Source organism: Pholcus phalangioides, unplaced genomic scaffold (genome assembly GCF_987345545.1).
Source record: "Pholcus phalangioides strain wild (caught in Gottingen) unplaced genomic scaffold, Ppha-v1.0 ptg000003l_1, whole genome shotgun sequence".
Taxonomy (NCBI): Eukaryota; Metazoa; Arthropoda; class Arachnida; order Araneae; family Pholcidae; genus Pholcus; species Pholcus phalangioides.
In genome coordinates, this window is record NW_028301596.1 from 20,887,922 (window position 1) to 20,911,789 (window position 23,868).

Consider the following 23,868-nt stretch of genomic DNA (forward strand, 5'->3'; position numbering starts at 1 on the left):
GTATTATACTGAAAATATTTAACGAGAAAATTTTTTTGCAGTGAAAAAAAAATTTAATTTTAAAACAGGGCTATTATGAACCATTCATGAATTTTTTGTGAAATTCATGAAAAGTTTGTGCATTTTTTTATAATAATCAATTAATTAATCTAATGATAAGACGTGAAAATTTTGTAGAACGATGTGATATTTGGGATGAAGTGTTCGTGCTGGTATCTAGTGGTAAATTTATGAAACAGAACTTTTCCATATTTGCCAATAGGGAGCAGCACAAGTTCTAAATTTATTTAACGAGATGAAAAGATTTTCTTTCCGACAGTGTAAACTGATCAAACTGTTTTTAATTAGCTTTTTTAGCTACGGAAAGCACAAAAACACCGTGTATCTAAAAAATATTTTGTTAGTGAGACAGAGATAAATTAAGATAACCACAAAAACTGATTCACTATCTCTTCCTATCTCCACACCTATCTCCCTTCTTCTGTCATTAACAAACTGTAACTGCCCGCTTTGTTTTGTCTGTTGTTTACACATCTGTTTAGGCGACCGGTGTGTCAGCAAATAGTGCAGAAAATTGTCAGGCGGACTAATTTTGAACAAATTCGAGCGGTCTCGTTACTTTATTTATAGTTTGTCTGAGCTGGTATCTTAATTAATCAGGTTGAAATGTTGGAGTTGTAGTGTTGTGCGCAACATATATCCATGATGACAATTGAATGGAGCAGCTTCTGGCTCTTCAGGCTTTGCGAGAACTTCCTCGGCTACTCCACTGTAGCGGTGCCAGGTGCTCTGGCCGTTTACTACCTCAAGAAAACAAAGTATTTGGACACTCGAGGTATAACCACCCTTGCATATATCCTTCTATCGATCTAATTTTATGGCTCACCCTAAGCGGTGTTTATGTGGATGTATGTAAGATAGTTGACCAAGGGTCTTTGAAAAGGTTTCACGGGTCTGTGATCCTGAACGAGATAATTGCAAACGTATTGTTTGTACATTATTATGTTGTGCATATTATTCTGCGAAGGGGTCCATGGCCTTCGTCTTATTGGCACAAAAGGTTAAGAACCCTTGGTGTATATATACACTCTGATACCATTGTTTGTTTCTCATGTTCCCCACAACGATGGGATAACAGGACTTCAGCCCTACTAATTTATCACACACCAACTCCGGTCATATCGCAATACAGTAACAATCAAGTTTGGTCAGAAATGAAGGTGCCATCTATTGGTAGCTGCCTTAGGTTGAGTAGGGAAAGAACTTTATATCTATTTTCTTTTCTGGGATTGAACTTGTGGTCCTGACAGTAGCCTTTATAGGCCGCTGTGGTGGTCGAGTGGTCATAGTGATGGACTCGCATCGCGAGGATCCGCGTTTGAACCCCACCGTCGCCGCAGTGGTGGTCGGCTGAAGTTGGTTTCCTGTGGTTCCCAACTTTGAGGTGCAAATGCGAGCCGATCTCCCCAAAAAGTCTTGCCACAGGGATCAACAGACCTACAACGATAAATTATTCAATCATTACCTTCATTCATAGTTAGAAAAAATGGTGGCAGATGGCAGCACTACACATAACAAGCATTACACAGAAACAAACTTCATGTCACTTTTCACTACACGTACACCAGGGTTTAAGCTGGATAAAAAATTCCTTTTGCAAAAAAGTGAAAATGGGGGGGGGGGAGCTTTAGCAAAATGCTACAATGCTAAGGGACCATTCAAGTCAGCAGATTTTTAACCATTTTTGCCCCCCCCCCCTTGCCAGCAAAACACTGACTCCCTCCACCCCTTATGAGCAAAATTTAGTCAGCAGCTTAGAATATTTCATATCTTCAAAAAGGGTGGTTGATGACTTGACGTAAGCAACCTTCAAATCCCCCCCCCCCTTGTCAGCAAATCCGAAATCCCCCCCCCAATGCTGATGACCCCTAATACTTGAATGACCCCTAATGTAATGATTGATGGTTGGATGTCTACTCGTTGTGTACCTCCTGTATGCATTTTTGCGAAAGTAACTACTACTTTTTTCGCATTCTGCGATTTTCTTTCATATTTTGCAAAAAATGTGACCATAGCTTGAACCCTGACGTACACGCACATTCCCACATGTACCAATTGGTTAGAAGTTCTGCAGAGGAATATGAACGAGGTGCATGTGTGGTTTAGTAGTAGCCTTTATGGTGGTGGATGAGCATCTTAAGGGACTCCAGCCCAAGAACCTGCAATGATTCTTAAGCCTATAATTTTTTGTTTTTCTACACTAAAGGAACCCACCAAAGATCACAGCCTAGGAGCTGAGAGATTTGTACGGAATTGATACAACAGACACTTTTTTGAATAACTCAGATGAATCTCAATGCATTTTACGCTCAACTAACAGACACTGTAAGCGAACAAAAGTTTTGGTCCCTTTGCAATCCAGAATCAATAACAGGATCAACTTCAGAACCCTTGGGCTTCATTTTGAATTTAAAAATGCTTATTGAATACTCTTTTATTCTTTTCTTTTTTAAATTGATGTAGCCAATAAGTAAATTAATAGGCAGATTGTCAGTGATTTTGTACGACCCATTTCGGAAGCCTCTGTGACGTAAGTTTGGGTGTGAACTCGCAGGTTAAGAACCCCTCTTCATAAAACCAACTTCAGCCGACCACCACTATGGTGGTGGTGGGGTTTGAACCCGGAACCTTGCAATGCGAGCTCTTCATTATGAACACTCACTGCGGCATTTCTAGAAGCCGCATAACAAAAGAGCTAGTTACTACAGAGGTCGGAACAAAGAATCCATCATATTCTACCTCTCAAACAAGATTGATGGCACATGATATGCCCAAGGTCGTGGTTCTCCACCACTCGATCACAATCAAAAAAATATCTAAGCCCTGCTATCTAAGACTTCATTGATTTTTGAGCCAAAAATGTATTTGTGGACAAAAGGAAGAACAAAATTTCAGCCATTTAGAGGTCAATAAAGAAAGCAGATCAATCAATTGCATTACTGATGAAAATTGAAAATCCTAATAATATTGTCATTTGCTATTTCATTTGAATTTTATTTTAGACATAATAGATCCCGGCATAACAACGAAGATTATCAAGTCATCTATTCTTGATTTGTATTGGCGATTAAGAATTTATATACATCCATTCGTTGATGGTGATTACGATTTATTTATTCATCTGTTGTTGAAAGAAAAAGTTGCCTGGATTTTCCAGGCGTGTCCTTCAGGAATACTCTGGTGTCTGTATCAGACGAGGAGTGGGGCACGTCTGGTAATGAAAGTGGGAAAAAAGGTTAAGAGCCCCATTGCTATGTATACATCATGCTGGACTGTCAATGGGAGAATTCAGGTGTTTGAAACCCATTTGCCTCAAAGTAGTTGTTGGCTGAAGTTGAAAAACCAACTGCAAGGCATGAATATGAGCTTGTCTTCCATTTGAAATAGTCTTTCTGCAGAGATCAGGCAAACCTTCAACATGATATATTCATAACATAAAAATTCAGGCATCAGTCATTTTCATTTCATAATGTGGAAGCCAGATGGCAGCAGAAGTAGCACATGAAACAAGCGTAACTCTGACAACAGCGGCATTAATGAAAGGGATAAGATATAGTAAGAAGGAAATTGAATCTTGGTTGGTAGATAACATTGGCACCAGGGCCGGACTTACACAGGCATGAAGGGTGCAGCCGCACCAGGCCACTAAATTTTTTGGGGTCTCAAAACAGAATAAAAATGCTTTGATTAAATGACTTCTTAACAAAGCAATAACTCAAAATTATGTCAGAGGCGGAGAACTCACAAGTCAAAGGGTTTTGGCAGAACTTCCTCCCAGCCACTGCCTTGAGTTCGTGCTCTGGGAAAATATTAAATTTTAGGGGGGGGGCCCTTATATGCAAACTGCTCTTTGAGACAGAGGAATGAAAAGGGACCTCTACCTGTAATGCAAAAGACATCCAATTACATAGCCTTGAAAATTTGTGGGGCCTTGAGCATGTATCCCGTTTGTCCATGCAGAAATAGTCCCTGCTCCAAGCCAAGAGTGCCAAAAATGTACTATAAAAAAGTGCTCATAAGTGTAGTATAAAAACTGTATGTAAGTACATAGTTTGCAGTGTTTGTACATTCCTTGCAAGTCCTTGGAAAAAAGGATGCTAGTCACGCAGGTTTGATGCCATGAGTGCTGGACCAGGATGAACACTGAACTCTTCCTTTAACCTTTACAGCGGCAATCTCGAGATATCTTGTCAAACTAGATCTGCTTCATTTTGTTCACCCCAAAATATCTCAGATTCTTTAAACGCTTTTATTTCCAATGTAGCAGTTATAATATGGATCAGGAAATTTTGGAAAACCGCTTGAAGGGTTAACGATGCATTTCAAAATACGGGGAGGGGGGAGACAAATGCATGCTTGCCCCAACTGAAAGAGTAGTTACAGCTCTGGGGTAGATGATTCGTCATGTGAACGTACATTGCAGAACAATCTGGAAGAATATCAAGAAAAGGTATATAAAACACTATTTTTAAAGCAGAACATTTCCAGTCAGCAGAGGGCTTGTTGCAGAACAATACAAAACATTCTGCATTGGGATAACTACTTAGAATAAGACAACCATGAATATTTTTTATGGGCATTGTATAATATTTTATATATAGTCTTTAATTTTTATGATTGTATTTTTAATTGGGTTGTTGTATTTTAGAAATATGACATGCATATTTGTTATGGGCATCTTTTTCTCAGCCACGTCGTTGGGCGTTTTGCCTGTTGTGAATTCTACATACAGATTATCTTTTTGTTCCCAAGATTCTGATTTTGACGAAATAACGATTTGTCACCCACATGGTTATAGATGGTGCTGCATTCACCTTTCCATACAAAAACTTTTTATAACTTCCCCAGCGTAACTTTAGCCTAAATAAGATAATTAGCTCTAGAAGATTAATGGTTGTCCTGCCTCCATTTAGTCTTGTGAGGCCATATGGGGGAGGGATTTTTTTTAATTCATGAAAATGAAATGCATTTAACAATAAATTTTAACTACCATACATCTATTTCAGTAATTTTATTTTTGTTATTTCAATTTTTGCAGGTGCAAATTGCTTCTGGAACCTGATACGGACATTTGTCTATGGTAATGATGGTAACCCAAATGTTGAGAATGATTCATCGTTTGCCAAGGGTAACCTGAAGTCAACCAGCTGGAAAGCATTTCTTTTACTCTTCTGTTTCTTTGGGCTACAGATCTCGTACCTGACATGGGGTGTTCTTCAAGAGAAAGTTATGACTCAAGAGTATCGTAACAAAGCCGGTGATATAGGGAAATTTTCCGATTCTCAATTCTTAGTATTTGTTAATAGAGTTCTGGCATTTATTTTTTCAGGAACGTATTTATTGATCTCAGTCCAGCCCCCTCACAGATCGCCACTCTATAAATATTCCTACTGTTCATTTTCCAATATTGTCAGTAGTTGGTGTCAGTATGAGGCGCTGAAATTTGTTAGCTTCCCCACTCAAGTCTTGGCAAAAGCTTTTAAAATAATACCTGTCATGCTCATGGGTAAGGTAGTGTCAAAGAAAACATACAGGAATCATGAATATGCACTGGCTGCCATGATATCGGTGGGCATGACACTATTTCTATTATCGAGAGGAACAACCAATGCGTCCCAGCAAATAACCTCAACTTCATTTTCCGGTCTCATAATCCTAGTTATTTATATGGTCAGCGATAGTTTCACCTCCAACTGGCAGGGCGAATTATTCAAATCCTATAAAGTGTCATCTGTCCAAATGATGTGCGGTGTTAATTTCTTCTCATGCATCTTCACATCTGTATCCCTCCTCCAGCAAGGCGGTTTCACCAGTTCTGTGCTGTTCTTCTTCAAATTCCCATCATTCATAACAGACTGCCTGTTGCTATCAGCGTTTTCTGCTGCTGGTCAACTTTTCATATTTTACACTATTTATAACTTTGGTCCGGTGACGTTTGTTATCATGATGACAGTTAGACAGGCGCTAGCTATATTACTTTCTTGTATCATATACAAGCATGCTTTGAGTATAAATGGCATCCTAGGGGTTGTAATCGTTTTCGCATCTGTCTTCCTGCGAATATATCTTAACCACAGATCAAAGCTGAAAGAAGTACTTAGAAGCAGTGGGGAGAAAGTGTGATGGATCCCATTAGTAATAGTAAGATAAGATGTTGTAAAATTTAGGAAACAAAATTTTATAAGGGTGGAGCAAATAAAAACAGTGCTTATAATATGGTTTATTTTTGTATGTGTGTGGCAATAATTTTGTGTAGAGGTAGAGCGAAGGTAAGGAAGGCAATAACTACATTGACTTGGGTTACGTAGTCGCTTGGAAGCATGTGATATGTGCTAGCAGTCGGCCAACAGTATTTTCCAGCAGACAATTGGTTGTTTTTTCATCTGTGTCTGCGGAATGTTTGCAAGTAAAGAAGAGCAACATGGTGTTATTTTTTTTTTAGTGGCAGAAAGAGTCGGAGTTCATAAAGTGCATCTGCGAATGAAGACAGGTGTACGGAGAACATGCTCTGTCATTGACTCATGTTCAGGACTGGCACAAGCATTTCCATTGTGCACTCACTTTCTTGTAGTGGGGTTTCTCTGTAATGATGACACAAACAGAACCAAAGTTCATTCCCACTTTCCTGCAGGCGTCTTTTATGTGGTATCATCTGTTTGAGCTGGTTATCTGGTCAACCTCTTTCACTAAAGCATCTGTAATGAGATGACCTTGACCAGGTCACATATCATCATTCACAGATTCCTGTCTGTCGTGGAAATGCTTGTGCCAGTCCTGCATATGAGTCAATGAGTGTGCATGATCTATGTACACTGTCTTCATTCACCAATGCATTCTGCCAACTCTAACTCCTTCTGCCAGTAAAAGTAGAATAACCCATTGCTCTTCTTTACTCGCAAACATTCTGCAGATGAAAAAAAAAATGATTGCTTGTCAGATAATACTGTTTGCAGATGACCAGCGCATATCACATGCTTCCGAGCAATTACATAGGGCAAGTCCATTTCCCAGTAGGGGCTGCCTTCTTTACGTTCACTCTACTTCTACACAGAAATGTTGCCACACTCATACAAAAACAAACCAGATCACAGTCACTGTTCTGCTTATTGATCCACCCTTATATAATATTCAGTGCATTGCAACTTCCTCCCCCCCCCCCATTATTATTTTTGTATTTTGAGCATATCAAAAAAATTCAACAGCTTTTTGTGCTTGATACGCATCTAGTTATTGAGTCTTTGAAATTTTCTCGAGTCAGATTTATTTTATTAAACGTGCCATATCGTTATTTGATAATCTCTAAGAGGCATTTAGAAAGAAAGAATCTCATTTTACATTGAGAAAGTTTTTAAAGTAACAAAATGTTTACCTGTTTTGTACCCGAGTGTTTAAGTGTATATTACTTGTTTTTGTTTTTCCCCACCTTTGTTACTGTTTCTGAAATTTAAGTCTTCAAATTTTTTATTATGTAAAAATAAACTTTTTTTTTTCCAATTGTGTTCATTGTGTGCCTAAGGTCCTCCTCACATGTGGATACTGATTTTGTTTGGATACCAGAGGATTCTGTCCAGGCGACCTCATGCATGTATTTCTTTGATGCTACTCAGAAGGGGATGTAGGAGTATTGGTAACTAGAAAATCTACATGACCGGTTTACTGGCTTCTGAAAACATTCTGATTACTTAAATACAGTGCAACCATAACTACCCTGGTAACTTGACATTTATTATTTTCATGGTTGCACAATATTAAATTTGAATGGGATGGCAAAACCTCTATACCTCGACACATGATGACCACATTTGCTTAAGTCGACTATAATTTATACTGAGCTATTACAACTCAAATGATACAAGAATTGGTAACTCATTTTCAGAAATTTCCCATGTGTTGATCAGTCCAAAAAAACTTAACATTACTCTGGCATGTTTCAAAAATTCTGTGTTTTATTGTTTCTGCCATTGTTTGTTGATTGATATGGATAAAAAATTTTCTTCCCCACACCTTTGGGTTAGGTTACTTCTCGTTATGTCTCTGTTTGGAACCTGAAAACTAAACGTGAACTACGAAGCAACAGATAGATGTGAAATATTTCTAAAATTTTTGAGCGAGAGATGGTCAAAAAGCTAGATCGAATTTATAAATTTTACGGTGCAGTACAGCATCATCCATACTAGCAACAGCTGCAAATAATTTGGAACCTATCCTCTCAGTTTGCTCCAGAATATGACCGCGTTTTTACGTCAGCATTCTTTGCTTTCAGTTTTTTTCTAATTCCTCTGGATTACCTTCTATAGTATTTATTGTCACCCTGAGTCTGCCATACCTTCTATAATAATTTTGGTATCAGTCAAGGGGTGCCGCAAGTTTATAGTGAACTATTTCCACGAAATCGGAAAATTTGAAATTCAAGTGTTTTTTAGCAATTGTTATGTTTCCAGTGTTCTGAAATTTTATCTTCAGCATTGATTTAAAGATCGTTGGAATTCAAGTGAACTACCAGATCTGTTCCATGCAGCATCACAATCTTTGGCCTCTGTCTGTATCCCAACTTATTCATTTTGTTCAATGTTAATCCCAATATAGCAATAGTGTATACAAGCGCTTCAAACAGAAATGGGGTATAGTTCACCTCCAACCTGTCACTTATGCCACTACACTTCAAGTGAACTGCATCTTCATGTCAATCATAGTATTCGCCCATGATTGACAAGATCCATCATCATAGTGGGTTGTGATACCATCACAAATAACGTTTTTTATCAGTTTCTTTCACCTCCTGGGTTCTGAATTTTTCTTAGTAGTACTATGTGAGAAGGATTCGACTTGAGTTGCCCAGTCTCTAGGCTGCAGGAGATCAACTTAAAATATCCATGTGTGAGGAGGCCTTATTATTAATAAAGACTAAAGTAAAACCTGCCTAGCTATGTGATTTGTGCCATAATGTTCAAGGATTAACAATATTTATTTAAGAAATTTATTCATGTTTTGCCTTATTTGTATTTAAAACAATGCAAAGTATCTTTGGAGAGTAGAAAAAAAAATCAGATCAAATGCCTTAGTTGGATTTAAAAAAATGTGATTGTATTGTAAAAATCCAGATTTTCAGTGGAAAAATTATTACTAATTTTTCTGTTATTTTGGAGTCACGACTCCTATTGTGTTCAGAGAAAACTAAAAATTGGAGTGATTGGACCATGAAAATTTCTACCTCCTTTATTCATTAGCAGTATTTTAAGTGGGCAGTGAATATTATGGCATATTTTATATCTTGATTGCATGTGGGATTGTGATTAAAATATACAAAACTTCCTTGTATATTTTTTTTGTTTTTGTAATGCATGTGATGGTTGGTTTTTAGATAGTGACACAATTATTTTTTATTTACTGAGAGCACAGAATATGATGTCTGAATTTTAGAGGCCTTTGATGACACAGTTACCAGCTCTAGTCCTCCCTCTAAGCCGTATGCAACAGCACATGGTAAAAATATTTCTGTGCGCACAAATTGACAAAGTATACCAGTTGTGGTCAAACTTTTTCCACCCACAATTTCCTTGCTCCAGTCAACGTTGATTCACAGCTCCACTGAATAGAACAAATAACCACTTCAAACTCACTGAACAGACATATCAATATCAAATGCTCGCTGATGCCCTTGACATTGGTTGGCAATGCACATTTTGAGAACCATTGAAATACACCATTGGTGTATGGTAGCACATTACCCAATGGCACACAAAAAACATGCTGTGTTCAAAGTCTGTCTGCAATTTTTCTAAAGGTAATGTCACTGGGACATCTCATTTAAGTCAGAAGAACATTGAATCCTGAGAACATTCGTAATAATAGGCCACTTCCCAATCCCAGGGATTGAACCATGGCTTGTGCTGCATGTTCTCGAGTGCTCTTTATCATCCTTTGGTTAAAGGCTTGTGCTTATTGTGGTACTTTTCTGTGAGGTATTTCCCCTGGAATCCTTCCTTGGTAACACTGTTGCCCTTTGTTATGCCCCCCCCCCCACAAGGGTGGAGCTAACAGGGCTCCAGCCCAAGAGGATTCTTATCATTTTTTTGTTTTTTACACTGTAAATTCACTGTATAGAAGTAGCCCACCCTTCAAATTTACTTGCACTAGCAGAGCGAAAGATGAGTTTACTAGATAATGTTATTTCACAGAGCAGCTTTGGTAGTAGCAAATAAAACTGCAAACAAAGTAACTACTAAACTTACCCAATGAACCCCTGGAATCCTCTCTTTAAGTCCTTGGTAGCCCTTCCGTGCTTTTACAACCTTTAGTGCTATTAATTTTTATCTACTTACCCCTTCTGCTGTTCCTCTGTGGCTTGACAAATGCCAGGATGCCATGACAACTAGAAAATCATTGGCACGTAAAATTTTCTTTATTTGCTGGCTAAATTAGGGTCTAAGGCAGGGTGCACACTAGAGCAATACAACCTGAAACTTCACATGAATGGGTCGAAAACCTGAATTTCAGGTCTTTTTAACCAATCTGTGCCAAGTTTCAGGTTGTATCACTCATAGTATTAGTCCAGAAATGTTGAATATGCCTAAGGAGAACACAAAAATTTCTGATTTCATAATATCTTTTCCAACATTGAAGTGAAGTAATCATCATGTTAAGCCCCAGAAAAGGCTAAAAGAAAAAACATTATTCTGGACTATTTTTTCTTCAGAAAAAACCATGCTTTGCTGCAAAAACATTTGACTGGTGCCTAATTTAATTTTTTTCTCTCTTTTTGATTTGTCAAGTCCTGGGCCTGAGGTTGGAATGCTTGCTTGCAATAGCCTCTATTATTGACGTCATTAGGCATGTAATGAGAAGAGAAAAAGTAGAGTGGATATGTAATCAACCTATGTGGGTGGTATAAGTGGCTCACTTGCATGATATCTACATAGCTGTTGTTACTGTTCTCCAGTCCTTGTGTATACTTGTGCGTTTATTAAATTATTGACATTTATTCAGGTCACTTTTGTCTAGAACAAAAATATCCAAGATGGGTGTGGACCATAACAATCCTGAAAGCCACAATGGAGACATTTCAAAATAAATTTCATTAGAAAAATATTTAATTTATGGACTTTGAAAATTCATAAACAGCATATATTTGCACAAAATAAATGAGTACAGTATTATGATCAAATAAATTTTTTGAACAATTTCTTTTATATTTTTAACACTTGCCCCACTCTTTTTTGTCGAAAACTTAGTATGTCGTACTTGAAAACCAAGGGAGTTGGGGGGGGGGGGTGTACAGAATGAAATAATAAATTCATCGGATGAGCCAGACTTTGCTTTTTTTGTTGAAATCTTTTGAGTGTGTGCGATATTTTTTCGACAAAAAAAACAAAGCATTTATCTGTTGAAAATAAAATTTAGAAAATTCAGTTGATCCTATTGTATTTGTTTATTCTGTACTGACTCATCTTGTTGATAAAATTTCAGTCAGATATGATTTATTTTTTTAATGAAATTTATTTTGACATGTCAGGATTGTAGCTGTCTGAATTATGGCAGGAACCCACCCAAGTCACATGTACATGATTTGAACATTATACATTATTTATACTGAAACATAAGACTTAAAATCAATTTTCTATAATACCAGAATGTATATGGTACTAAGAACTTTACTTTATCAATGAGAACTTTGTTATCTACACGCTGTTTGCTAGAAGAAGAAAAATGGGTAAAAGATTCTTATATATGATTGTGGTTTCCAACTACTGCCAGCAGCTTCTGTAAACGTCATTGTAATGATTGTACAAAATCTGTAAACTTTGTGAGTATTGAAAATTGCTGAAAATTAAAGGTCGATTCATATTTACAAAAATAATGTAAGACAATATAATTTGGTATCGATAATCATAGAAATTTGTTATTTTGATTTTGTCACTTTTTCCATAACTTCTGTATTCGGTAATTCTTATTGAAACACTTTATTTTCTATAATCAAGCTGATTAAACATTTATATGAATGTGTACTTAATATTTGCGAATGTCTTTTCCTTTTTCTGTCTCTACCAAAATTAACAAAATAATCTCTCAAATCTTGCATCTGACAGGATGAACATGTTTTAGTATTCCGAGTGTGAATGTTTCGCCACAAGCAGAGGCGTAAAGTTATTGGAAATATTTTGAGGGCTCAAACCCCCAATATATATATATATATATATATCAAGGAGGTTGTGGTCATGTCCCCGTTCCAGTCCTGAAGCCCAGGACAGTTATCATTTCTTGTTTTTTAATGCTATAAATTTACTCTATCCATGAAAAGTCTGGTTTGGGGGCTCGCCAAAGATCCCAACCTAGGGCACTGCTCCAGAATGGGGAGGGGAGAGCCATGATTGTGGCAGATATTGGGGGAAGGGGGATTTCCATCTTTTAGCTTGAAATTTTGCTCAATAGATCTGCAAGGAAAAAAATGCAATAATGGGTGTATAGTCGAATCCGGGAACTGGATATAGCAAATGAATTTGTGGTATATTCCTATAGACCTGGATGAGAATCTTGACCATCCTACACAATATGACAAGGCCATAGGCGGAGATAGACTTGGAAGTCTGGGGGGGGGGGCATGATGATGATGATTTCAATTCATATGTACATTAGATCAGTCAACTTCACCTTTGACTCGGGGGGGGGGGACGTACCCCCCCCCCTTATCTCCGCCCATGGACAAGGCGATGTGTAGATCCGTTAAATCATTCTGTATTTTACGGAACAGGCCAATTTTCCAAATTCTTTTGTGGGAGATGATCTCCCCCACCCGTATCCATGTGTCTGAATCTGATTCTCAACCTTTTTCAAAGCATGTGTCTCCTTTTGCCATGGTGATTACTAACCCATGGCAAAAAATGATTGTATTATGAGTCATTCAAATTCTTGTTTGTTTTAAACGTGTTGCATTGAGGCTCAACGGGATGATCTTGGAGCACTTTGGGAATAGGTCATTCTTAAGATGGCCTACAAACTCATGTGGCCACCTTGGTTATTCAAAATATTCCAAGTACAGTGGTACCGATTAAAACGGACACTTACAGGAATGAAATAAGTTAGTCTTCTTTGAAGGGGTTCGAGTGTTTTTAGCGGAAGGTGTCTGCGGACTGGGACAGTACCATCCCAACGCATGGGCACGACCCAGGGGGCTAAAGTGCAGAGAGGGATTTATGAAAATGTGAGATCTGATTATAATTTTGTGCGTAAGCATGCGAATTGGTAAGCAGAGCTATTTCTAGCCAAGTAGGAGGGGCGTTGTCTCAGAAAAATCATTTCACCGAGGGTCCCCACATGATGCTGTTAAGATAGACCTAGACGACGACTGTACTCTGCGTATATGAATCTTTTTTTAAAGCTCTTCTGTGAAAAAAAAGTAGCATGGAACAGCCATTGGCTGTTGTGATAATACTGATGTTACACTGGCCTTTTCGGGAGAGGGATATGATTTGCAGCCCCCCAAGTAAAATTCAATTATTTAATGATAGGAATTAGTCAACTCCTATACTACTCACTACCTATAGGTTCCCTCCTAAAATTTTTCGCCCTTTGAAAGTTTGTCACTTGTCCCCTTAGTCCCCACCCCTTCTAGTTCCAGCCCTGCGGCACTCTTTACCTACCGAGCCTGGGCAACACCAGGTAGAGCAGAAAGACTTCGCTCGCAATGTAGCAGTACCACTGCTCTAGCTGGTATTGGCTTGGGGCGACCGCCAATAGATAGCGGCTCCATTCCCCAACTCCACTGGCCGGAAATTGCCGCGTGGCAATAAATGACCGGAGTTGGTGTGCGGTGGAGTAGCCCTGCAGCACACCAGACCAATATGGCGGATGTGCGAGCTTGGGATTTCTAGCATCTTTCCATTGGGAGGGGAAAAAAACCAAAAACAGTATATGTATGTACAAGATTCATTGAGAGGCTGGTTCCCAAGTAGCACAAAGATATAGATCTATATCGTAAAATTTCAGTTTCCAATATAGATCTATATTGGGCCACGATATCGTTCTGGCTAAAAAAGGCATAGTTGGAGATAAATAGATCTATATCGTGAATGTCTAACCCCGTACCTTACCAACCCACCACTACAGCACTGATTACTACCTGTTATTATAACATTAATTCACAAGTTAATTAATAAGTAACATTTTTTTTACTTGTATTATCAATCAAATTTAATCATTTTCATGTATGCACAAAAGTTACAAAATAGAAATTGTGAGACATATTTATCATTTTGAGGCAGATAATTGAAAAATTATGTATAACACAAGAAACAAATTAATGTATTGTGTAGTATATTAATTATTTAAAATTATTAATTTATGCTAATAAAACAAAAAATACAGAATAAATAATATGTGAAAAATATGGTAAAAAATGAAAACATCAAAGGAAAAAAATAATTTTAAGAAAAACACACATACAACAAAAACAAGAGCAATTTTTTTTAAATTAAAAAATATGTGCAATTATAAAGTGGCAATTAAAGTTACGGTGGATAAGTTCTCGCTCCTCCTAAAATACCAACATCTACGATGTAAAACATACACAGTAAGGATTCAATTATAACTGACGAAATGATCAATCCTATTAAAATCAAAATTTCATATAAAAATTATTCATTCAAATGTTTTTAATTTCAATTCAAACAAAAAATTGTACGCTCGACTTTAAATTTTCTCCAAATTTTTATTTGAAGGAAATATTTTTATTTAAAGGCACACAATATGTTGATATATCAGCATATTGTGTATCTGATATATATCTTTGTCAGGTTCACGATATAGATGTATGTCATGTTCAGGATATAGAGCTATGTCTTCTTTGATAGATCTATATCAGGTCTATATCGAGAATCTGATATAGATCTTTGTCAGGTGCACGATATAGATCTATGTTTTTCAAACTATATTAAAATAATTTATTGTCCCAAGTTGCTGTCCTTCAAAGTAGAGATTATTCACATGGAATCAAATACATATTCGGCTGAAAAATTAAAGGCTTGATCAATTAACATCATAAATAATTTGCACCATATAAGACGAGATCGTTCTATATCATAGTTATGACATCTGATATTCCTCTGACATTTCGATATATAACAATATGGTGCAAATATTGTACTATATCGTTGTGCTACTGGGGTTATTTGTGGAGATGAAGATTACAAGGAAGAAAATTCATCTCTGCCCCCACGGGGAATCGAATCCCGGTCTCTCGCTTTACCATCGAGCGCATTTACGAGTGCTCTACCATCTAAGCTATGGAAACAGAATGTTTCAACCTTGGAGCGTATATATATGTTGAAAGGCACCGTACATGGACGGCGCCAGCAACCAACTAATAGCTCGTGAATGACATAGGCCAACCAGATGGCCACATGCATATAGAAATATCCTCTCACTTGTCAATACAAGATTCATTGAGAGACTGGTTATTACATATATATACGCTCCAAGGTTGAAACATTCTATATGCTTCTATAGCTTAGATGGCAGAGCACTCGTCCAGCAAGCGAGAGACCGGGGTTCGAGTCCCCCGTGGGGGCAGTGATGAATTTTCTTCATCAAACATCATTTGTAATTATCTCCACAAATAACCAATCTCTCAATGAATCTTGTATTGATAAGTGGAGAGGATATTTGTATATGTAGGGTGACCATACGTCCCGTATTTCCGGGACAGTCACGGTATTTTCTGTTTTTTTGGTCGTCCCGACTTTTTGGCAAAAGTGTCCCGGTTTTTCCCGTATTTTACACGAAGCCTACATGAATATTTACTCTTTATTGAAGTCAAAGATTGACATTATTTTTCAACTCATAAATTATTTCATGATAATTACATCTATAAATAAGAATATTAATCTCCCACATTCATCTTGGTGAACGTTTTTCTTCGTGGACTTCATTTTAATCCACTTCAATTTGCAGTAATGGTTCATTTCCCACCATTTTGATTTTTCTGTCATTTCAACAATATTTGGCAACTTTGTTTGGTTTTGGCGTCATTTTTGGCGATAGTCGGCAGTGTCCCGTATTTTCCCGTATTTGGAATCTTAATGTCCCGTATTTCTCTCGAAGAAATATGGTCAGCTTAAGTATATGTATGGTCATCTCATGTATTTTCATAAAGCCTCGTGCGTGCACGGATGAATGAATATTCTTAATTTTATAATGATATAAAATTTAATATTTATAATATTAAATATTATTCATGGTCCGATGCGGTCACAATATTCAAATTTCTGATAAGTATGAAATCCAGGTTTTTGATCCCGAATGAAGCAGTTAAGAATTAGTTTCAAGGTTTCTAGAATATATAGATTAGTTTAGTGGCAACGTTGAAAGTTGTTTAGAAATTTTGGCGGCTTTCGATTGCTTTGCGATCAACAGAAAGGACGTTAATTTGTTTTGTATTGCTTTACGATACAACATTTACAATTAAAGAAAGAGAAAAGCTGTGATGGCTGATTCAGAACCAAGATCAAGTCCGCCATCTGATGAAGGAAGAGGAAACGGTGTCGTGGTGTGTGACAAGCACTTGCTCACGGATGTCTGTCAACATATCATCCGTGAGGTTGAAGATATAAGCGCTGAACTAATTCCTAGCGAATTGGCTTCGAAACTTGCTGCTCGATTCGGTGAAGTGAGTTCACTTATTTCAAATCTAAAAAAAAAGGCTTGACGTGTATTGCTATGAAGTGCTTGGTCTGAACAATGGGTTTGATACCCGGTTCGTCCTTGTCAGAAAACTTTCCTGACACTCGGGTGCAACAGAAACGGCGACATGACTGCAGAAAAAATTGCTACCACAGGGAGCCCTTCCATTGAGGGGTTAGCTCGCCAACTTCTCGATGAGTATAAAAAAAAAGCCTGCTGTTTGGAATCGGCAATAAATTGTAGATTCCCGGGGGGGGGGGGGGGTCTAATTAGCCCTCGTTTGCAGAAAATGACAGTAGTGCAACAAAAATGATCAAATGATTTAAAATATTTCTTTATGACACTAAAGGCGGAAGGCATGCCAAACGAAAATGTAATTACAAAAAAGAAATGTGTCAGAAAAATACAACGCGGTAATCAGGGATAATCCGGTTGATGAGACAATAACGTGATGGTTTTTTTTTTTCAAGCCTAGCACAACTCAGGTCTATCGCCATGGGCAATTTACTACCTAGTGAGTTGTGCCGGAAGTGTAAGTATGTGTACCTAACAGTCTGAGTGCGTATCTAGTGTTGTGTATGTTCTTTTAGTGCTGCCATCTATATCTCAGAAGTGAAGTGAGTGAGGTGTAATGACTGAATATTTGTATTGTTTGTAGGACTGTTGCTCTCTGCGGCAAGACTTTTTAATGGGGGAGATCGGCTCGCATTTGCGTCTTGAAGTTGGGAACCACAGAAACCCAACTTCAGCCGACCACCACTGTATTGACGGTGGGGCTCGAACCCGGGTCCCCGCGATGCGAGTCCGTCACTATGACCACTTGACCACCACAGCGGCATGACGTTATGCTACTGGACAAAGAGAAAAAACATAGTTATCCATTTGAATTGTCCGCACTTCGAGCGCCATCTATAATGGATGGTTCTAGAACGTCTGTAATGGGAGCTTCTAGAAGCAAGAGAGAAGAAATGGCAACGCACCGCCATTACGCCACTATTGGCGACTTATAGTACCCTTGATGATCTGTATTATACTGCACTTGTACCGGTTTAGTTGATAAGTGATTAAGTAATTTAATGAAACAAAGACTATTCTATTTGGTCCGTTAAGTAGACCTATGCGCATGTGGGCGTGGCCTGTCACTTGGAGGGGTTATTTTGCTGTCTCACGTGGATGTTTATTTTGATCTTGGCATGAACAAGTTCACTCTCCGTAATCTCCTCCCATTTTAAGTTTCAATTTCAAGTGGTCTGAAGACATCACAATGAAGTTCATTGAGGAATTATTTGATGCATGAATGCCTCTGGAACTACCAGGATGATAGTTATAAAAATAAATAAACAAAACAAGATTCAATGTTGATAATAGTGGAAAAAATTGAGCTCTAAGGTTTTGGCATAAAAGAAGTCAAGTTGAAAATAAAAAGCAGCCATTTCACATTCTCCCAAGAACTACAAAAAATTAACGAATCGAGAGCTTACATAATTCGTAATTTATCTTCTCTTTAACCTTGATTAAAATATATAATATGGCTCTGATCACAATATTCGTAAGTTCTATCAGATCGTCTTTGTCCATCTAATAAAGACACCAGTTTCTCCTAAAGGACAAAGACCAGTGTACTAGTAGTTACATTTTCTTACATCACAGACATTTTCTTTCCACAAGAAGCAGCATACCTCGTACTGTAAGGCAGGTATCTTCAACCCATTGCTCGTGAGCACCATGGTGCTCCCTGAAACACTTAGATATATACAGGGTAAAATAATCAGGTATATACAGGGTGATTATAACTAAAGTTCTGATTCCAAAACACTATACATTAAGAACCACTGGTTGGAATGACGTGAGAATTTGCATGGATATTCCTAAAGCAATGGAATTTTCTTTTTTGGGGAACGGAAAAAAAAGTTCTTAAAATTGTACAAGTAAATGATGCTGTACTTGGCCGATGGTATAATGTTTTGTGCATCCATATTATTTTGGCACTTCAATAGAAATGTGTGCTATCCACACTACGTTTATCAAGATTTGCATTGTAACACCAGCAAAACAGCTGCTGACACATCATTTTGACAATTTCAGGGTGACACAACACCTGCCCCCCTCCACGTTCACCCGGCCCTCGCAACTTTCAGCTTGGGGGGGGGGGGTCGGTACAGTGGTGGGATTGCAAACTGAGGATTTGCCACTGAGGATGTCTTCCTTCTCTTTATTTAAACCTGAAGATTTTTGTCTCCGCTCTATTCGCAGATAGAGATATCTGCCTTGGCTTGATTTGCAGCTGAAGATGCCTGCATCCGCTCCATTCAGAGCTGAAGATAACTGCCTCTGCTCCATTCGAATCTGAAGACATGTGCCTTTGCTCTATTCGCAGATAGAGATATCTGCTTCTGCTTCATTTGCAGTTGAAGATGTCTGCCTTTGCTCAGGTGCAGATCCAGAAAACGGGTTGGGGAGAGGATAGGAATGATTGCCCCTCCCAAGAGCAGAGTATACAGGACGATCGAATGAACTTACACAGTTTGCCCCTCCCAAGAGCAGAGTATACAGGACGATCGAATGAACTTACACAGTTTGCCCCTCCCGACACATTGACCTGGATCAGTTGCCTAACCTCAGCACATTATACGCTGGAAATTTCAGTATTTGTATTTTATAACTTTCATTAGTTTTATTTAATTATTTTTTCAAATGTTTTGAGTGAATTTCGTTTTGAAGACAAACCCAGTAGTTCCCCTATTACTAGTATGTATTAATGACGCATTGTTGTTTACTTTTTTTTATTTTTTGTCAATGGACATAGCAATACCTAAAGTTAGTGAATGAGAATGTGGTTATCAGGGAATTTTCTTTGGAAGCATGCGAGCGAGAATCAAAATCAGAAAGTAGGGGTGATAGCAAATCAAAAGCAATCAATGAGATCCTGTTGCCGAAACTTTCAGAGATGTTACACGAGCTGCTGGAAAAAAGAAAGCGATACCCATTCCATTGTTGCGAAATCCTACAACAGCATTTGCAAAAGGAGAGGAAAAGTTTGGTAAAAGCACATTAATGTATATTTTATATGAACTTCTATTTTTACTTATTTCTATTGTTTCCTCTTTAAAACTTGATGTATGATAAGTACGGTGTTGGTAGTTAGTTATTTGAAGCATGTTATCAAAAAACAAAAAAAAATTATTTTAGATATATATTGTCAGATATATATCTAAATTTATTACAGATATATTGTCACTGACTGCTCTCAGGTTAAATCAGAAAAAAATCGGTTTTGGATTTTTGGAGTCATTTAATATACAAGATTTTTGTACGAACAAAGCAGGTATTGAACAAGCTGTTGTGGTAATTTTCCTCTTTGTGGTTCCCCGAAAACCCCTTCATTGCTGATGTGAATAATTGCCATGCAGCGAACTCTATGTGAAAACAAAATCACTTGATACTTTGAGGACCTACAAATACACCTTTTAGTTCTGTCATTCAATTTCGGAAAATTTTTCTTTCATCTTCGAGAAACCCCAAGTTTTAGATGGCAAAATATAGAAACATGATTATCTAGTACATGATTTTCCAAACTTTTTGTTCCATGCACCCCCCTTCAAATATTTTTTCTTCTCATTGCCCTAACTCAAACCAACTCATAGTGTCCTATACTAAACCCGTAGCTTCTATTGCCCTCTTTGGGAAACACTGATCTAGTGGCATTTCACATGTATAGCCTCAATATGTAAATTTTGACGATATTCAAAATTAAATACCATATAGCAAAAAACTGGACGTGATGGCCATTTTTTAAGGTCAGATCTGGAAACAGCACCTAGAAATTAATTAAGAACTGATAAATTTTTCCATGTTTAAAAAATCATGTACACTAGGGTTATTCGAGATAATTCTGGGATGGATTGGAATATAATGCATCCACACGTTAATTTAAAATTTTGTTGTCGGTCACAAAAAAAGAATCGAAAAGCTTGCACATGACACATGTATGCAAGAAACACGAGGTTATCATACAGAAAGTTTTTATTAATATATTTTTCCCACTTTTAAAATATTTCCAAATGTATTTCCATTGCATTTATCAATGTTCTTAGATATTTTTCTTTTGTATTGTGACAAAAAAAATATTGAATGTATGGAATTTTTTATTATTTTTTTCAAATTCCTAGAAAGAATGTCCGAAGTTCAATTTCATAACGGAAAAACATCGTCCGATTTATGATGAAAAAAATAACGAGTGGGCATACGCCAAACAGAATATGATTTCCTGTCTTGAGATGCTGAGCTCTTTCAATAAGGTATGTTTATATTTTTTGAGATAAAAATTTTTTACTTTTCGTTCTATTTTACACTAAAACATTTGTTGCTTTCACACCAAGCCGGTTAAATCTTTAACCACTTCACTAACAAGCTTTTGGTAATAAATCTGGATTATTTTTATTTAACGAATCGGCAAGAAATCTGGTAACCTTGTCCTAACCCTGGAAAAAAAAGGGGAAAGAGGAAAAATATATATAAAAGAAAAAAAAATTGATAGAGTAGAAAACTTTTTTCCTCATCCTACATGTTCTCTTATGTGTATCTAGTAGAATGATACATTATATGTGAGGGAAAAAAAATCACTAATAGGTGTATAGAAAAAAAAGGGTGAAAAGAAAAACAATTGGGGTTCGTAGGGTTACAATAAAACATCCTGATGGTGAGGAAAGAGAACTGGATTGAATTTATTTCACTGGCATTTGGGGGTTTAAAAATTACAGAGCTTTGAAACCAATCTTGTTTTAATCATAAAAATTAGTTTCAATATGTGCATTTATTGTGATAAGTTGATTGGGCAATAGATTACAAATTTTTTTACAAAAACCGTAAAAGTAAAAAAGCATACAAAATTACAATTTTAAGACAAATTGATTGTTAAAGAATTTTAGTTCAGTATTTCTCTCAAAAGAGCAGTCGACAGTTTTCATTATGTAACTGCATCGTTCTTCTCCTGCACTGATGAGCAAATCAAACTAATTTTTCATCACTCTATACATTGTTGTCTATATCCTGCTGAAAACCTCATTGATTATTCTAATTTAGTGGGAATTCCAAGCTTAAACTTAGTTGTTATTGCCATTAACTGGTCATAGTGCCATTTATCTCTGGCATGCACATATATTTTTAAAATTCTTATATAGTCTATGCTTGTTTTTGGGACCCCTCTTTGTTCCCCTGAAAATCAAAGTTACATCAAAACAAAATATATTCAGTGAAAAAAACTGAAAACAAGTTGAGAATTTTACAACACGTCAGTTAAAAGTTAATACAGTCTATGTTTGTTTTTACGACTCCCTATTATCTGTTGAAAGTGAAAATCATATCAAGTATTCATTATATTGGAAAGAAAACATATAGGATAGTCATTATGTTAAAACATTTGGGACTTATACTGATTATTGTGATAAAACGATCCAGCCGCTGTGGTGGTCGAGTGGTTATAGTGCCGGACTCGTGATGCGAGGATCCGGGTTCGAACCCCACAGTGGTGGTCAGCTGAAGTTGGTTTTCTGTGGTTCCCAACTTCAAGGCGCAAATGCGAGCCGATCTCCCCGTTAAAAAGTCTCGCCACAGAGAGCAACAGTCCTACAACGGTAGATCATTCAACCATAACACTTTACTCATAGTTAGTAAAACTGGGGGCAGCACTACACATAACAAGCATTACACAGGAACAAACTTTACGTCAGATTGCACTACACGTACATTCCCGCATGTACCGATTCGTTGGGGGGTTCCGCGGGGGGGGGGGGTGCATGTGTGGTGTAGCAGTAGTAGGTAGGGGCTCGGGGATCCATGATGTTCTTAAGTCAGCCACCTCGTTGGGCAATTTGCCTGTTGTGGCGTTGTATTTGTATTTGTATAACAAGCATTGGCTGTAAAACAGATGCTTGATGAAAGAGGATTTGTTTCAATAGCAGCGTTTTCATTTAGGTTTCATATGAATGAGATAAATAAGAAAAAATATATACGTGTTTGCTACGTAAATGATGTATAAAAAGAAATACGTGTTTGTTACATAAATGATGTACAAAAAGAAATATGTGTTTACACATGAAATGGTTATTATGTAAAAACAGTGCAATATTTATTTTCAGCGAGTAGAAACTGACATCCGTGCTGTTAGGAAATTGGAACAGGATATTCGTGTGGCAACATCCATTCACAAGAGACAAAAAGAACAACACATTGATGCTACTTTTTATAATCTGAACAATGATGTTGCTCAAGAAAAATGTGTGAAAAAAATCTGTCTATACCCTTCGTTTCTTGAAAAAGAGTATTAGCGGAGTGAATGTAGATGCTTTATTGGCATCATGTCATATGTATTATGATGAAAATCAGACCGGTTTACATTTGAAAAATGTGTTGCTCAAAGATATTGTTAGTTGTTTCTGGATATTGCAATTATGAAAATTTTTGTAAAAATATTGAATATTTTTTTATGTGCGATTGTGTAAATAACAGAATTTTTTCTTTTAATTATCAATAAATAAGAGTTCTCAATTAGAGTCGTGTATTTGATTCATTTAAACAATTATCACATCATCAACACAGATTGGTTAAAAATTAAATTCGATCCACTAATCTTTGTTGATATCTCGGATCATATCATTGTATCTTTCTAACCCAGCCTTATGTATAACAGTGAACGATTGACAAAAAAAAAATGTAGTCTTCTATTGATCATCTTTGTCACATCAGTTATTCTCCCCCACACAAGGACTAGTTAGATCAGGACCTAGTTTGTCAAATCTGAACAGCACTGTTTGACATTAATATATTTTTTCTATATATCTCACAGGGAGGGGGCTGTCTGTAGTAGCAATGTGTTCCGCAGTCATATTATTGTTGCTTCTGTTGTACCTCCACTTCAGGATTGTTTTAAAGGATAAATCAGGTTATCACATCCCTGAGCATTCTTCGGGACTGTAGGTATCTTGTAGATCTGGGTTGCCTCCCTCACTGCTTGTAGGTAAAAGTAACCTACATGTGAGCCAAAATTTTCATAGAGCAGTGGTTCTCGAACCATGTGTTTCCCAGACCATTCCATAAATCAAAGCGTCACTCATGTATGGCCATCAGGGTTTTACG

The 23,868-nt window shown here is 37.1% G+C and overlaps 2 protein-coding genes and 1 non-coding gene across 3 annotated transcripts; all 3 read left to right on the forward strand.

Moving 5' to 3' along the window:
* The first annotated feature begins 359 nt into the window (after positions 1–359).
* On the forward strand, positions 360–12,065 carry sll (adenosine 3'-phospho 5'-phosphosulfate transporter 1). The gene is made up of 2 exons (XM_089245990.1): positions 360–835; positions 5,099–12,065. Exons 1-2 carry the CDS (start codon positions 703–705, stop codon positions 6,181–6,183), a joined length of 1,218 nt encoding a protein of 405 aa, XP_089102116.1. The 5' UTR covers positions 360–702; the 3' UTR covers positions 6,184–12,065.
* A 3,486-nt stretch (positions 12,066–15,551) lies between these two features.
* Positions 15,552–15,624, forward strand: TRNAA-AGC (transfer RNA alanine (anticodon AGC)). The gene has a single exon. It is a non-coding gene; the product is annotated as a tRNA-Ala (tRNA).
* Positions 15,625–16,397: 773 nt separating this feature from the next.
* Positions 16,398–23,285, forward strand: LOC149088257 (uncharacterized). The gene is made up of 4 exons (XM_089246063.1): positions 16,398–16,720; positions 19,541–19,774; positions 20,904–21,032; positions 22,872–23,285. The coding sequence occupies exons 1-4, from the start codon at positions 16,538–16,540 to the stop codon at positions 23,058–23,060; spliced, it is 735 nt and encodes a 244-aa protein (XP_089102189.1). The 5' UTR covers positions 16,398–16,537; the 3' UTR covers positions 23,061–23,285.
* The last annotated feature ends 583 nt before the right edge of the window (positions 23,286–23,868 follow it).

Bases quoted from the DNA above. Each gene is read 5' to 3' on its own strand.
- sll (XM_089245990.1), top strand. From the start codon at position 703: ATGATGACAATTGAATGGAGCAGCTTCTGGCTCTTCAGGCTTTGCGAG. The intron at 836-5,098 runs GTATAACCACCC...CAATTTTTGCAG, and splicing joins AAAGTATTTGGACACTCGAG to GTGCAAATTGCTTCTGGAAC.
- LOC149088257 (XM_089246063.1), top strand. From the start codon at position 16,538: ATGGCTGATTCAGAACCAAGATCAAGTCCGCCATCTGATGAAGGAAGA. The intron at 16,721-19,540 runs GTGAGTTCACTT...CAATGGACATAG, and splicing joins TTGCTGCTCGATTCGGTGAA to CAATACCTAAAGTTAGTGAA. The intron at 21,033-22,871 runs GTATGTTTATAT...ATTTATTTTCAG, and splicing joins TGCTGAGCTCTTTCAATAAG to CGAGTAGAAACTGACATCCG.